We start from the raw sequence: 17,544 nt of genomic DNA, 5'->3' as shown, positions 1-17,544 counted from the left end.
AGCCTTTTTTTTTTTTTGCGTGTCTTTCTCTTTAACGTCAAAAACACTGAAAGCTTTGTACAAACAAATACACGCATCCCATGAGAATATGAAAAGGTTGCATGTATAATCTGTGTTCTGCAACAAAGCTAATATTCACCAACACAACTGTGTTTATTTTAAGTGATTTTTTGACTTGGGTTATGCTGGGGAAAATATTTTTGGGAGAAGGTAAACAAAGTGGATGTGTGAGAAATACCTTGAATATAAAACTATTTAATATTTTAAAAATATTTGCAACCAACTGCGGGTTGTGTTTTGATCACCCACCTCATCGCTTTTCTAAATAGTAATAGTGGAAATTCCTAAAACACAGAAATTCAATTTTTAAGGGGATTTGCTGGGCCTGCACTCTCTCTTACTTACATGAAGGACCAATGTGCTGCGCGTCACTCTGTCCACTGGTTTATAAAGCAAAGCTGTGAAAGAAAAAAGACAGACAGCAGAATGAATTTTTTATACGGCTGAATTAATATTGTATGCACTATGTAAATATTCTGATTTATGTTCTATTTTAATAGCACTAAGTAAAACCCAGCATGAGATGACTGACCCTCTAGAGAGTTCTTGGCTGTCTCCTTGCAGTCCTTGGGGCTCCTCACCTTCAAGTTCTGTTTGAACACAAAACACAGGCGCAAACAGTGAAGTCAAAAACCTCTTTAAAAGGACCTTTACAAACGAGTTGAGTACAATTTAGTAATGTGAAAACATGGTGAGGTTAAAATCTTTGCTTCAGCTCTGAGGTCATCCACTTCGAAATTAATTTTGCCATTCTCAGCAGCTTTTTCCCCTCCACCATCTTCCTCAGATGGCTCGGAGTCATGCATCATTACTTAGGCCATTAACAACCATACGATGATGAATTCCCCATCCTGCATGTAGATACCAGACTCAACGCTGACTGGTAGACCTCATAAAACATGGACAAGGACTGATGAGGTATCAGAAACTGCCACATGCCTGAAAAAAAAAGAAGCCCCTTTACTTGGCCCCTAGACCGAGTAAAATACATAGTTTATCACAGCATTTTATATCATATCCCACAAACCAAAAGCTAATTAATAAAGATGTTTACATTTGCTTTTTACATGAAAAAACTCCCTCACTACTTTGCTTTTAAAAGTTTGGCTATGAGCCCATTACAGCAGCTGCTGAACAAACCCAAAATGTGTGAGGAAAGTTGTAATGCAGTTCAAGCTTTCACAGCTCCCATCCATGTTAGATTGCTTGAATATAATGGTGCTGGAAAAGTAGATTAGCATTTTAAACCAGGGTCAGGTTTGTTATATCAGCTTCCAAAACTAGATTTGAGGCACGAGTATAAATGTCTTCAAATGTAGTTTGTCCAAGATAAAAGAAAACGTTCTGAGCCTGTGAAGCAGTTGGAAACTTGTGTTGAAAGAGACAAATGATTGAATTCATTACACTGTCAAGGTTCTACAATCTGTATAGGGGAGCTCATATTTTGACTGACCTGAAGCATCCACACTATCCTCTGCATCGTTAACCCTCCCGCTGTCCTCGGGTCAAATTGACCCGCAGCTGTGTTCAACCAAGTTCTATTTTATTTTTTTATATTTTTTGGGATCATTGGTGACAAGGAGGCCGTGAGGGTTTCTTTACTCTCACAGCCTCCTCGTCACCAATGACACCAGCCACCCCAGCATGTTAACACTGGGTTTCTTTACCCTCACGGCCTCCTTGTCACCAATGATCCCAAAAAATATAAAAAATAAAATAGAACTTGGCTGAACACAGCTGCGGGTCATTTTGACCCGAGGACAACGGGAGGGTTAAATTGAAATGGACTCACATGTGGAACAGACAAATAATAATGCACATACGCACGCGCACACGCACACACACCGAATTGCCTCTGGCTGCATTTGTATAGCAATATTCAGCCGAACATTCAAATTTAAATGGAAGGAAATTATAAAACCTGTGTGGGTGAATAATGAGAGTGTGTTTTGCAAGTACAGTAAATCAGGGACAAATCTGTTAAACAGCAGCAAAAATGGACTCTCGTCTAAATGTACAACACCACTCAGAGGCTGCTCTTTTCACTTACAACACATGATTTAACTCTCTGCTTTAAGTTAGTTATCGTCTTTGTGAGAGAAAGGCGGTCTTCTTCGGACTGAATGGCAAACTGTACAGATGCAGAGGCCATGTGGACATTTCTTTTAATAAATAAGTACAGAACCTTACAGACAAAAAACATTTGTTTTCCCCGTTTTCCACATAAGACACGTGATCACATGTATGACACGTTCACCACATGTTGCAATATATGATAACATGGGGAAAATATGGGGGAAAGTTTTTACATGGAAATCAGAGCTTTACACATTAGACCATGAAAATGTTCCAAAACCACATGTTTCCCATGTGCAATCACGTGTATATGTGGTCACATGAGTTTTTGCACGTTAATTTCCTGTAATTTTTCTGGAAGGGGAGATACAGATGACCAACTGATTTATGTTAATATTGTCCAGAAATAATAGTGAACAGTGGAAACACATTAGAGATTTTGTGTGCTACATGTGTGATGTAGCAACACAATTTATTGGTAAACGGTTAATGGTCTGCACTTATATAGTGCTTTAAAGACTTAGCGGTCTCAAAGCGCTAAGTCCCATTTACCCACTCACACACTAATGGCGGCAGAGCTGCCGTGGTAGGTGCTCTCCTGCCATCAGGAGCAACTTGGTCCTCAAGAACTTGGCATGTGGTCAGGGGATTTAACCACCAACCTTTAGATTAAAGGGCAACCCACTGTACCACCTGAACCCTATCAGTTGATACCTTTTATGAGCAATCGTCATTTAAAATTTGGAGAAAGACAAAAGAGAAACGAAAAGGTACAGTAGGCCGACACTCATCTTTTATTGTAGAGGCAGAAATATGGGAGCTAAAATACAATCTAGTGTAATGTTGGTGAAACTCCCCCTGTGATGAGTGTTCAACTGTACGTTTAATTCCTTTTATTTTAATTAGAGAAAGCTTTGCTCCAGAGAGCAAAGACAAAAATAACAAATTGGATAATTTGTTGGTATCTAGTAGTAAAGTGTCTGACCGTTTTTTCCCACTTCTCTTTCTTACCTCAGAGATTTCAGCAAACTGTGTGTTAGCCTGGCAGCACTTCTCCGCCGTCTCCACGGCCAACTCATAGTTGTCCACAAACGCCCGGTAAACTCCAAGCTGGCTGGCCTGATGGAGAAGAAGGATGTGAAGTTCATTTTATTTTAATTAACAGATTAGACATACTAAAAATGCGTGTCAGTCAGACTTTTAATACAGTGACAGTAAACGTGTCCAACTCAACGTAAGCTTTTAGGGGAAATAATGGCCTTCTCTCTCACAGAGAACTGCTCATTTTTAAGAGAATAAAAGCAATGAATGAGGACTTTCAGCTATAAACTCAGACACACGAAGACAAATCCAAACACACTCCAAAATCTTCTGCACTACTTCAGAGTCAGTCAGTACAAATACTTTTTTTTTTTTTTTTTTTTTTTTTTACTGTTATTGGAAAACCTACAGTTTAAGTAATGAGTATGTTTTGTAAAAATCCAAACAGTGACATTTACAAACTGTACAACAGACAATAGAAAGCACACTTCAACCTTAAAAATGCTAAACTGCAATAGTGAGATAAATAATCCTTGAAATGTTATATCCGAGACTGAAGGTTTCGTCCTGTCAGCTGTGTCTGAGAGACTGTATATGACAATTGAACAAAACAACCAGCAAATTAGACTGACGGATCGCCACAACGGCGCAGAACCACGGTAGTCCTCGCAATCCGTCGCCATAGCAACCAGCGAGACCTGCACCGTGCCAGGGTGAGTAATTAACGATCGGTGTAACGGAGGCTATGAAAGCACATTTAGGGAAGCTGGATGGATGAATTAAACTCCGGCAAATGTTGCCTGCCAGCGCCGAGATCCATCTTGACAGAGAACAAAAGGACAATCAATTCTCCTGAACAAAAGCGAGCGCGGGAGAGAGCACAATGGAGATGGACTTTGTACGTCATGTTGAGAGCCACACACACACACACACACACACACACACACACACACACACACACACACACACACACACACACACACACACACACACCTCTAAAATGATAGCATCTACAGCATTGTGCACTGAACATGTATTATGACATTTAAAGCTCCTATCACGCACCATATTGCCATATATGGCCATATATGAGCCATTGACTTTTTTCCTTTCCAGAGTCAAAGCTTAAAGGGCAGTTCAGGTTTATCACAACTTGGCTATTACATGATTTGCATTAAGATCACACTGTACCACTTGCTGGGATCACTCAGCACAAGAAATGAGCTTTCAGATGACTAAAGACGTTCTAAACAGCCTCATTCATTCAACATATTTATCTGAGGTACAACAGACAGTGAGTACTACCATTTCCTGTCCATACACAATTATGACATGTACACCGGAACAAAGTTGAACCAGGAAGTTAGCCTGTAAATTTGAACCAAGATGGATGTCAGTTTGGGTAATAATTTCACTGTTCACCTTTGTTTTTGTCTCCAACAAACTTTTGGCAAACCTGGAGGTTTGTTTCCAGCCAGGTGTATGATGAGCCGACTTAGTGCTTCTTCTCTTTGGTTTTACAAATGTTCCCAATGTACTCTGATCTCAGCAGTTAACTGTGGTGTTCACAATATATCACAAAAACATGAGCCAAGTTGCTACAAACCAGATTTAGCCTTTAAAATCAGCGAGGATAGAGCCTTAACTAAGAGGTAACACTGGCTGAATATGTGCTAGGTATTTTGCTTGAGTTTTGTGAATGGTTAGGTTTAACTTTTCTATTCAACTAGACATTCTTTCACTCTTTTACCGTTGTTGATTTTTTATTTGCTGCTGTGTGTAAACCATTTTATAATTGTAACTCTGGTACTACAAATAAAGGACAACTACACGTGTAAGCCAGTAACCATTCTTGTCTCGAACCGAGCCCATTCATCTTCCTATTTTTAGGCACAGCTCTGACCTCCCTAACATGACCTGAACTTTGTGTGACCATTGATTCTCACGGGAATGTATAGTCACAAGTTTTTTGAAACATTGTTCGCACTTATTTTGTTATCGCTGGCAGTTACAATGTGTGTGACAGATCTCCCTTTGTTTGTACAAAAATTATCTACACCTTTGAGGGTGCGTTGTCATGTGTGTCTGAGAAAACACTGCAGACACAGGACTGAAATTAAGACCTTGTTTGCTCACAAGTACGTGTCCTCATCTGTATTTCTAACAGACAGAACTTGAGGGTGAATTTCACATGGCAAACTTGTTCCCAAATAATTTTTTTGCACATGCATTTGCACAAAAAAAAAAAAAAAAAAAAAAAGGAAGCAAAAAGGATGAAGGTGAGGAGTAGTGCAGTTTTTTTTTTTTTTTTTTATAATCCTGCAATCCTGTGTCCTGCCCCGGGCCACACAATCTGCACCACAGCAGAGGCCATTCAGAGCGTGACAGTTCGACTGTGGGAGGGAACAGAGAGACTGAATGTCTGCCAGCCACATCCACGGAGCCACACACAACGGCACGAAAGGCTTACCAAAGTGTGCAGATGCAGTTACAGTATCGTGGCAGAAAATGGCTTTGGGAGATGAAAGAAACTGCTTAGGTGTTTGGATTTCTCAGTTCAGGATTTGTCCCACGTGAGAGTATGTGTGTGTGTGTGTGTAATCCACAGCGGAAAACAACATTAAGGAAAGAGCCTCATGACAGACTACGGCCATTATACGAGACGGCTGAATTTAGCCTTCGGTCCCGAGGCGTTCTAACACACTCTGATAATTTCTTACAAAGAGAAAAGGCGCTGTTTAGTCCATGATGACACAATGAAATGAGCAGACAGAATAAGAAAGCCTTCATTTCATTTACAGCTAAATGAAAGCGTGCACGGCCGTGCTGGCAGCTCCACGAGGCTGTAAAGTCAACACCAGCATGCTGACAATGAGAATGTCACCATGCAGCTGTTCAGCAGGTGTAATTATTTCTTCACTGCTCATCAGAAGTTAGCATGTGATGTTTGCTAATTAGCGCTTGTACAGTTGAGGGGGATTTGTCTCGCAGGTGGTTGTAAACCGACACGAGACAACCTGGACTGTCGATCTCATGATGGGACTTAGACAAAACTTCAGGGATCAAGTGATTACAGTTCATCCTATGGGTCGTGAATGACTGCACAACATTTGATTACAATCCATCAAGCAGTTGTGAGATTTCAGTCCGGACCACGTGGACCCGCAGACAGATCGACATTACCAGACCCGGGACACCATCGTTTAAAAAGAACAACGTCTCATCAGGCTTTCTTGGTCCTCCATCTTTGAAGAGCGACATTCAAAGCCAGTTTACCAGTTTGCCTGTCTCTCCTCATGGTACTGCTGTGTGTGAAGTGTGTGTGTTTCGGAGGAGCAGAGACACGAGTGTGATTTTGTCCTATTTTCAGCCTTCAAACACTTCACTCTGACACTCATGCTCATAACCTGTCACTGATGCTTTGCCTTCCTCTTTTCCCTCTGTCTCTCGCCTTCCTTGTTCTGATGTTTTATGATTCCTAAGCCCTCACAGATTTCAGAGTCTTGGTAAGACAGCTCTATCAGGGTTGCAGCAGCCTAAATCCACTTGCCTAGTCGACTCCTATCCTCTCTCAGCGCTGCTGCTACATCCCCCCCAGTCCTCATCTGATTCACCTCCTCTACTCCCATCTAATCTTTCATCCCCCTCCTCCTCCTAATGGAACGTCTGTCATGTAGCATTTTTCTCTTTTTCTCCTTTTTGTAGACTCAGCGTCTTCTCCTCCTGACTTTTATTAACTACTGTCTGAAGGGAGGCGGGGAATGGAGTAGGGACAGTATGAGCGCAACATCTGAGAAAAGAAGAGTGACAAAGACAGCTACCGTAGACTCCCGATTGTCGAAGCTGATTGCTGAAGTGTAAATACACAGTGTGAAAAAAAAAAAACGGTCTCTGCCCGGATGACGTAATGGTTTAACCAGACAAAGAAAATGGGTAAAAGTACAGACATCACTCTATGCAAGTACTGGCTCCGTTTTCCAATCTAAGTCATGAAAACTAAAATTTTAAAATGCATTTCTACATATTAATGTTCTGGGCAGCCCCAGAGGTCAAATTTAACCTGGATTCAACCTTGCCCTGCAAATCTATAAGGCTGACCAATAGAGAAGTCATTTTTCTGCTGGTGTGTCAGTGTTGGTTTTTTTTTACGTCGTTACACCACCAGACTCAACGTGCAGCATTGCTCTCAAACACTGTTCACAGTTGCTCATTTTTTTTACAGGCCACATCAGAATCACGTCATCACATCTTTTTTGTAGCTGACTGTGTAACTCTTTTGTTGGATCGAAACCTCATATGGCTGAGAGGAGGGAAAATATAGAGAAGACCCACTGCTAAAGGTGCAATATGTAAGATTTAAGTCCTGTCATGTAATACCACTTGGTACGCTTTGTAAGTCACTGCAGAGTCCATCTCTTAGAGTTTATGAAGTTTGGTAGAATTTCAAAATGTCCTCCACTGTTCGTTATAGTTGGCTTTTCTTGTTTATAATTTAAGATTGTAAAATTAGGCTGATACAGAGGTGGAACTTTACAAAATTGGTTCATTTCCATTTTTAGCCAAACCATAGTAGCAAGAAAACAGCAACAGCAAAAACCATATCTCGACACCATCAGGAATGTTTTTTGTTACACCCCGTGTTGTCAGTATCTGCACCAAAGATCTGTTTTGAACTGTGTAAACGAGGTCAGCGTGTCTGGTTTGATAACTAAATAAAGTCGACACAGTTTGGTAGACAGCTGGATGACGAGATAACTGAGCTTGTCACATACAGCTATTAAAACTGCTCTGAGCCATGTATAAACAAACAGCCAACATATTAAGACGATCACTAATGTTACATTATTACTACAATCGCCATCAGCGTTAGCAGCATCAAACTTCATTCTTTTACTCGATGTCTCCAGCAGTGGAAAGCAACGCCAACTCTTGTTTCACTTCTCAAGTTTCAGCGCTCGTTGCGTTCATTGTTCCACAAAAAGAGGTTTGAAAAAATGCCACTTCTTCCTTTTATGTCGTCTTAAGGGCAGACTGGACGCTACAGCGACTCGCTATCGCCTCTTGAGGTGTGAAGTGGTATTACAAGATAAGACAGACTGAGGCTGGCTGGTGAGCGTGCTGACTTCAGTAGACATCTATGCAACACAATAAACAGATGTCTTTGACGTGATGTCAAAACTGTTATTTCTTCACATTTTGTGTATAATTTTAGTTCATTTGTGAACATTTTAAACTAAAAATCTCTAAACAATTTGATAATTGCTTTCTGCGTGTCTCTTTGACAGTAAAAGACACAAATTAAATCCTAATTTATTAGCTACACCTCAAAGGGAGCCTCCTGGAAAAAGTTAATAAGTGTGTGTGTGTGAGAGAGGGGGGGGGGGGGGCTCCTATTTATAGCAGCTTCTTCGAGACACAAAGCACACAGTGCTGTGATGGCCTCAGCTGCCTCAGGCAGAAAGGCGGCATTGTGATACACGCCTGCAACTCCCTCTGTGTGGTGCGTGTGTGTGTGTGTGTGCATGTGTATGTGTGTGTGTGTGGTGCGTGTTCAAACATAAGCAAGGCTGAGGAGGAGAGAGAGAGAAAGAGAGAGAGAGTGAGGGAGACACCAGTGGGAGAGAAGCAGTATTTCAGAGATTAACAAATGATTCATTGTAGGTTAATTGGCCCATTGTGAAAATGATTAAATAGACCCAGTGTACATTTGGCCATGACATCCTTGGCAGAATCGACTGTGCGACAGAAGGAGAGCAAGCGTCTGTTTAGGCGGAAAGAGAGAGAGTCAATTTGTTCAAATTTTAAATGATAAGGAAGAGCATCACTACAAAAATCAAATGTAGTCATTTTTTTTTTTTTCATTGGTTTGTCAAATTTAGCTGATAGAGTCTGCTACTGAAAGCCTCCTGATTAAAGAAACAACATTACTATGAATAATGTCAGTGGGTTTGCTTTGAATCCGAAATGTAGCTCCCCAAATGTCCTCTTCAATACCGTCAACTTTTTTGGGTGAACTAGTGTTGTCACTTTGATTAGGGGGAATGTCAAGCAGCTACACAGTTCTGCTTTCACGGGGACACTCGCACACTTAAACACACACACACACACACTACACACTACACACTACAACCGCAAACACCCCAGACCATTAACTCATCTCTTTCTTTAGCTATAAACTCTCCAGGTGCACTTGTATTAAAGGTAAATACACCCCAGCCTCACTAGTTTCTGGAAGAGGTCCCCGACTCTCTGGTGGTGGCTCCACTGCTGAACACGGGGCAGAAGTCCATCGTAGAACTCCTTGTGGATCTCGTAGAGCTCAGGCACTTTGAAGAAGATGGTTTCGATCTGGGCCACGGTGAGCACGGGCTGTGACGTTGTAGCGGCAGCTTTCAGAGGCTTCATGGGCTGAAAGGAACAAACAGAGCAGACGGCAGGTGTAAAAAGATGCTTTGCAAGGTGTCTTCTTGGGAACCACTTTGGAAATTCAGTAAAAGGGTCAGATTTGTTTTACAGATACAATAATCTGATTTGCATCTGTGGAGTAGGCTCAAGCACTCTCAATCATATTATACAACAGAACAAAACAAAAAACATTAAACTATTGAGCTGTAGAAGACACCAGTAAGAAGCATATTGCTAATTTAAGTACCCTGACAGGTTTAACTGAGGCAGCCTTCATGGTCTGGGGTAACTGATAATCCATAACGTTAGCTATTGCAAACTTTAGATAGATGTTATTGAGTAAGTTTATTGTTTTTTTTTTTACTCTTCTATACAGTGAATTGTAGCTTTTGTGGTCAAACTGTTCAAATGTTTATTTATCTGACATGATAAAATTCATATAGCACAACTATTTTGTTCGTCGTAACTCCTGAAAAGACGTCTCTTCAGTCAGTTTTACGTAGCATTTTTGTTTGTTAAAAATACCTGCTTACTCCTGCAGAAATTGTAGGTGATTAATTAATCAAACCAGAAAAGTTGCAGGCCATGAGATCAAAACAACGAGCTTAAAGGTGGTAATAGGAGGAGAAGTGAAGTGTAAAAATGAGTCAGCTTACACTGACTCAAGAATTTCTTGGAAAATGTGTGCCCTATTGAACAAGGGTGGAGTTTTGAGGGTGGGTAATGTTGATTTTTAAGATTGCTTGCACTGGCCAAATAAAACCTGGGCTATTCATGTGAGAGTTAGTATGCTTTTGTTTGGTTGGCTTGGTGAGTTTGCATAACTCTGATTGTTGTACCTTTTATTCTACAGCGAGGTATATGATAAATGAAAACAAGGAAACAACTTCTTGTAAAAAAACATGCAGACTAACATGTCTAAAACCTTGGACCCATACTTCCATCTTCATACTGAATACTCAAATTGCCAAAGCAATTGGCAGACAGATAATCATACTTGACATTGTGCGTGCGTGTGAGGCATGCGTGTGTATTCTTACCAGCAGCAGTGCTTCTAAGTGGTTGAGATATGTTTCCTCAGTGGCCAAGATGCCAGACAGGACCCACTTCCTCATCTCCAAACCTTTTTCCAGGTCACATTCAGTCTGTAACAAACCCAGGGACACATAATAAGTTCCAACAATATCCAGCAATGCCATAGTATGCACACCAGTTAGTTCAAACCTGTGTGTTTTTAGCTGAAATTGTTTGTACTTTAAAAAAAAAAAAAAAACATTTTAAACTTTTTGTATATATATTTTTTTTTTTGCATATATTTTTTTTAATGTTTGAGAACATTCAAAGCATCAAATTCTTCCATTATATCAGATGGTAAAAGAACCACTAATAAGACTTGTTTGTAAGTCTCAAACTGAAGGGCTCTCCGATCTTAGCTGAGCATGAAATCTTTGCAGGAATGCTGCTTGTGAACGCCACAGTCCAGAAAATGAAACAGCAACAAATGCACCGTCTAGAAATCCTCCCTGGTGACCTCCCTGTTCCCCTCAGCCCAGGAAAAGCTCACTGAAGAGCACCGACATGAAAGAAAACGGATAGACAGAGAAATTCCTCAGGCTGTCTTGTTTAACCATGAGTTTTGAAATAACTCAAACAGGCAGGTCTCCCATGGCAGAAAAAAAAAAGGTTGGGGTATAAATATGTGCATGTATGAGAGAACACACACACCAGCCCAGGTGGGGACATGGAAACATCCCGTCCTTCAGGCTAAGAGGAGGAGGAAGGAGAGAGAGAGGAGGAGGAAGGAGAGAGAGAGAATGAGAAAGGAAGAAAGAGAAAGAAGAGCAGAAGAAGAGATGGAGAAGGGAAGCAAGGCAAAGTAAATTCAGGGTAATTAAGAGAGGAGAAAGAGGGCAGAACATGAAGGGTAAAATATCTGACTTAATGAGGAGGACACGGGAATAGAAACCATGCGTGTACATATTCTATGCAGATATCTGCCATATACAGTTTGTGTGCACAACAATAGAGATTTGAGATGTGAAAGGGCCTAAAGGAAAGGTCAAGACTGAGCATGTGAGGTGGGCAAAATGATTCAGGTCCTGGTGCTGAGATTTCAACTGATTCAGCCAGCTGGAAGACAATGAACATGAACACGTATGAAGAGTATGTATATTTAATTATTTTTGCTTTATCCTTTAAGTTTTGTTTATTTTTAAAGGATATGTTCACAGTTTTTAGCTAATGTTTGCAACTTTACTCAAAAAAAAAAAAAAAAAAAAAAAAAAAATCATTTCAAAAGCTATTTTAGAGTTCATCTGTGTCTGTTTGTGTCAAACCAACTGCACTCCTACAACTCTGTGCTGTATTGTCAAAAAAGTTCAATTATGTACAATATGTATGCTATAATATTGTATACTACTCCGGTGAGCTTCATTTATGCATATGTGCACTGGATGTATGTGGGTGGACATGCATTTATTTAAATGAAGCGGTAAATTGATTTAAAACCTGTTTCCATGGAGATGCATAAGCAGATGTTCGCACAGATCTCCAGGGACTCTTTTACAGTCCACAAGATTATAAAATGCTCCAGGATTATTATGGACTCCATTATATAGGAGTTCATGCTAGAGCTAAAATAAATATGCTTTGGTTTGTTTAAATCTAACTTCTGCAAATTGACTGAATGGCCTACAAACAATTTAATATAACCATGTGTGGTTACAGTTCTAATTAAAATCAATAACTATTGATCCGTTGTGCTGGTTTAAAAAGTTTGTATAACGCAATGAAATCTACTGTAAACAAGACGTGTTTCCAGGATTTAAAGACACTATTTTGCATTTTGCTCCAGTTTCTTAGCATCTTAGCCAGTGACAGGGTGATAAGAACTTGAACGAGGCAAACATGATTTTACTTAGAGCTCCTACTCACAAACAACTACTGAATAATCTGATGATTTATTTTCTTAATTAACCATTTCATCTATAAAAGGTTCAAAATAGAGAAAAATGTCAATCACAATGTCCTAAAACTCAAAACGTCTTCAGTTGAAAGGCAGCAAATCTTCACAAATGAGAAGCTGGGGTGTTTGGTGTTCATCTTAAAAACACATTCATGTTTTATAAATTTTTCTGCCAATCAGCTAATCAATTAATTGACTGATCATTGCATTTATTGGTGTGGTTTGGTGGCTTGGCTATAAGTATAATGGGACATTTGAGATATATGCACATTCTCCTCCTCTTCATCTTACTGTTTATCTTGTTTTGAACAGTTGATGTTTCTACTGTATCATTTTTCATTTTCTTTTTCTGTCTCTCTCTGTCTATCTTTCTTTCTTCAGTGAAGGATAAAAGAATGATTGTGACAGATATGCATTATGCATCACACAGAGCCGTCGAGGGATCTGGGCTGTATATAACAATATCATTCTCTTGAACAAAAAGCTCTAATCGCTCATTATGTAGAGACACTAACTCGACCAAAAGAGGAAAACTGTTTCTCTTTGCAAATTAAGAGTGCAAATAAATGTGTGCTGGAAGTAAATAAGTAATGAAATTATGATTTATGATTGCTCTTCAATGCAATATATTGAAGCACAGCGTCTTCAGTGACTTAAAAAGGGAAAGCCCGGGGCAGCAACTGAGCCCTGAGAATATTTGTGAATTAATGATAAATGAATGAAAATTCTTGCTGAGTGACAGTTACTGGCGTGAGCTTTACCTCTACAGAATATGCCCGCAAGGAAAATAACATGAGAAAATTCGAGGGTCCATTTGAAACATAGTGAACATTCAAAAAACACAAGGAGGGAAACCTTAACATCCAGCCACATTTTACTGAACTAGAGGCGGGAGACATGAAGTGTTTATTCATCGTTTCAGACCCCCAGACAACTTCCCTTGGAAGTACCCACATCTCCAGACATATCATCTTTTATTCATTGCCGTGGCAACTAATGAGCCCATCTAGGGATTCAGACTACAGGGGGTGTCTGTTTAGGTTTGAGGGTCTCTGATTCATCTCCAGTATGTGCAACAGAGTCAACAAAAGCTGAGATGTCCAATTTGATCCCACAGTTAACCCCTTACAACTCACACACCCCTCAGGAGAAGATCGCGCGAACATGATTCAGGAATTCGGATCTGCTTCTGATTCGTTTATCCGCAAGAATCAGCACAAAAAAGGTTTATTTGTCAATCACAAGGGGGCTGAGATTAAGACTGAGCAACAGTGACTGCAATAACATTATTTTCCACCTTCTCTCGTGGCGTGTAGGAGACTATCAGCTCATATAAACACTCAGAACCAGGTTGGAGAGGAGAGACTCGATTGGCAATGCTGCTCCATTCCGCACTTTATTAACCCTTTTCAATTTTCATTTCTCATTTCTTAATCTGTTTACCATCCTGTTCTGCCATCCCTCACTTTCTCAAATGCCTAATATGATTGCATCCTATTGCCATGACTGCAATGTAATAGAGCTGTCTCTGAATTATCATGTTCACCAGGAGGAAGGTTTTTTTTAAAATGCAGCATTACTTCTGGTTATTTAAACCGCACGTCAGTCAGATGTGATAGACACTGGCAGAGTTGGCGCCTGCAGGATTTTTCTGGATATGATATGCATTATGCCAACTCATTTTGGGACTTTGAATAGCTAGAAGCAAGCAGTGACTGCTCACAACAAAAGTGATGAATTTTAACAACAGAGATTTCCTTCCTGATATTTGTCATCTGCTGACTGAGCAGGAAAAGAAATGACCTCGCTGATCAGGTTGTGGCCTTGAAGTGTCTAAGAAATCAACTGCTTTAATAGACAGAGTTCATGAACTTGGGGAAGAATACTAGGGACGCCTTTGTGGGCTGTGGGGTTGAAGGCACGGACCATTAACTGCAACATCCCTGGTTTATAACTGGCTGATGCGCTTTGTTTCATGTCATTCTCTCCCTCATTTCCTCTCGTTTCTCTGCTGACAGCTATATACATCATAACGATAAAAAGTCCAATAAACTTAAAGTAAAGAAGAAGTCTGTGTTAGTTGGTAAAGAGGAATAGGTCCTGGATTGACCTAGAAGGAGGATTTTATATACAGTAAAAGATGTGGTCAAAGGTTTTGGTAAATGGATGAAGAATATTTCAGAACAGTCGTCATGCATCAGTCGCTGACTTCTGATCAGTGACCCCCATCTTTTCCCTCTCCAGTGCAGGGAAGAGTCAGATTATGAGAGGCCAAGAGCCGCTGTACTGCCGATGGTGATGACTCATCACGGGGACATCGTAATACCATCAGCTCCCAGTGAGCCAATCAGAGCTCGTCTGGACTCTGACTCATCAATTAGAGAAGCAGCCTGGGATGATGTTTGAGGAGGGATTGTCCAAGGGCAAATCAAGGACAATGGTAACTCCATTTTGATGGCAGTTATTGAAAGCCTGTCCGCCTGCGTGGGGAATTTGCTGATGGGTAATTGTTATAGTGCTGTATAATATATTTAACTGCCCATTAGGCCGCTGGCCTGCCGGCCCTGAACCTGAAGCGTTGGGTTTGTTCATGCATTCTGCCTCTAAACACAAACGTTTATTCAACAAATCCCCTTCAATCTCTCAGATAAGATATGTGTCTGCATGTGTTTGAAAGACAAGGAACTGGTTTGTGCAACGTCAAGTAGAGATATGTGTGTGCATGTGTCCAAATTAAAATCAGTGAGAGTTCAAGCTTGCAGGTCAAAGGCTGATGCACTCAAGGGGCACATCATTCATTGGCAGATACGAACCATCAATCAAATTGACAAGCGCTTGCTCTCCAGTTCAGACAGTGAGCAAAGGCTGAGGGGGCGGAGCAACTGATGCAGTTTCATGACCACTGATGCAATTACTTCCTACCAAGGCCACAGTGGATAGAGGCAGCATTAGCCTATTATATTCTCCCATGATACCCTTCTATCCTTATGGCTGTGTTCATCTGGTACATACAAAGTGTTTGGTGCAAATAATAATGTGTCTTAACCAGGAAGGACATAAAGAATACAGAACAAATAATTTAAAAAAAAAAAAGCGTCAGCTAAATGAAATGCAATGTAAAAATAGAAAAACATGTAAACGATAAATGAAACAAAAAAAACTACTAAAACAGTCAAACTAAAACACTTTTTTTTTTTTTTAATTACCAAAAATAGATTCTGGTTGTAGTATCCATGCTCATTTTCATCTTTGCTGACTCAAGGATTTTGTGTGTGTGTGTGCGGGTGGGGGTGTGTGTGTGTCCTCTCCATGATAACCTTTGAAGAGCAGACGTCATAGATCACCGGTTTTCTCTCCGCAGACAAGCGAGAGCCGAGGAGGGAGGGTAAGAGGATGAAGGCAGTGATGTGGCGATGGAGGTGATAGGTAATTCTGCTTAATCTGCCGGATGAGAAAAAGCCAGACTCTTAAATCAGATGGGTTTCTTTACTGGATGACTGGCTCCGGGGTTATGAGGCAGGAGGTATTGTTCCTTATCAATTTTCTCGAATGGCAGATATGATTTCTCAATTGATGGCTATTTGACAGAGCAGGACTGCTGTAAGACTAGATTAGCCCACTTCCTGGTCTACAGTGAGCTCAAAATGTGGAAGAAGTGGCCCAATTTGACACTGAAGACTGATTCCAGCCCTGTTTGTAGGTTCTGAATAAGAACTAATTCACAGCTTCGGTATGTTTTTTTTAGATTTCTGCCTCCTCGGTTGCTGTGTCCCCTAAAGGAAGAGTTTGGCTGATGCAATGGACGTGAATACTGACCGACTTGGAGGACTCCAGCGATCCAGAGGAGAGGGTGTCCCGGCTGCTGCGGCTCTTTGAGCTGAGGTGTGGCGAAGATGACGGCGAGTCATCGATGTACGGCAGGATGTCGTGGTGCCTCCGCTGCTCCTCTGCTCGGTCTGCGTCGTAGCCGTATGTTGGAGGGGTCCCAGTGAAATGCCCGTCTGCGATGGGAGAAAAAACTAAACTTAAGTTTGCATCTTTCACATTTGGCCAACTTTCGTAAGGTTTCTGCTTTATGAGACAGGTTGCAGCAGACCGGTTTAACATTTTATATATCAGCTAACATATTACAAATGCAAATATGTCTGTAATAATTCAACCTGATTTCTATTACATATAGACATCTTTAGACAGGCAAATGACCAAATCGACCTGCTGTAAAGCTTTCTGCTTGGCTCTGAGTTCAGACAAAGGTAGGGAGACAGACTTCCTGCACACGGAGCAGGATCATGTCTTACATTTGCTGATTGGTTTCTTGCTCTCAGAAGGTTGCCAAATCTTGAAGAGTTAATTTCCAATACTAATTAATGCAGTTCTGGAAACTGGGGCACAGAAAATGAATTTCCCCTGCATCTTTGTGCTTGCATTCACACGAAAACTCAAAGAGGAAACACTTTAAAAGGCAGACAAAAAAAAACTGGGTCAAGGTTCAAATAATTTTAACACTGAGTGCAGCATCTCGAGGGAAATTTTCAGCAACTTCCCTCTGACCTGCTTCTGCGATGGGCACTATCGCTTTCTCTGTGGGAAAATAACAGTTCTGCCAGCACAAAGTGATTTTGCCTGTGATCATGAGTGCTGCCCTTTACGAAGAGAGGTGGGAGAGACAGAAAGAACAAGAAACAAAGGTCAGTGAGCTGGATGCAAAAACAAACTACAAACTGACAACTGAATGACTTGTTTTACGGTGTCACACTCGGCGAGACGATGCATTTCATTGAAGCTCAACTTGTGGCTTCCATTACACACGTGAGTTAAAGCTGTTCTTCCAGGACGAGTGAATACAGTCAGCGGTTCGGGGAACGTGGTGTGCAACAGCTGAGGGGAAGACATCATACATCTCAGAGGACCTTTTGCTCATCTCCTCCCACTCCTACAGTCAACAGAGTGGCACTTCTCGGAGAGCTGGCCGGGCCTCCTCTGTGCTGACTCAGACT

General features: G+C 40.9%; 1 protein-coding gene across 1 annotated transcript in view; it reads right to left on the bottom strand.

Annotated features, from left to right (window-relative positions):
• The window catches only part of bcr (BCR activator of RhoGEF and GTPase), a 90,243-nt gene that overhangs the window by 24,042 nt on the left and 48,657 nt on the right, over nucleotides 1-17,544 (bottom strand). The window contains exons 2-7 of the mRNA XM_069163269.1: nucleotides 16,364-16,548; nucleotides 10,623-10,727; nucleotides 9,400-9,585; nucleotides 3,148-3,255; nucleotides 593-650; nucleotides 406-458 (exon numbers count right to left, since the gene is read on the bottom strand). Coding sequence (XP_069019370.1) covers nucleotides 406-458; nucleotides 593-650; nucleotides 3,148-3,255; nucleotides 9,400-9,585; nucleotides 10,623-10,727; nucleotides 16,364-16,548 — 695 coding nt within the window. The remainder of the gene's footprint in view (nucleotides 1-405; nucleotides 459-592; nucleotides 651-3,147; nucleotides 3,256-9,399; nucleotides 9,586-10,622; nucleotides 10,728-16,363; nucleotides 16,549-17,544) is intronic.

The sequence above is a fragment of the Embiotoca jacksoni genome, unplaced genomic scaffold (genome assembly GCF_022577435.1).
Source record: "Embiotoca jacksoni isolate LCO1_2020_lvr unplaced genomic scaffold, fEmbJac1.0.p SCAF_10, whole genome shotgun sequence".
Taxonomy (NCBI): Eukaryota; Metazoa; Chordata; class Actinopteri; family Embiotocidae; genus Embiotoca; species Embiotoca jacksoni.
This window is presented reverse-complemented; position numbering and strand designations above follow the sequence as displayed.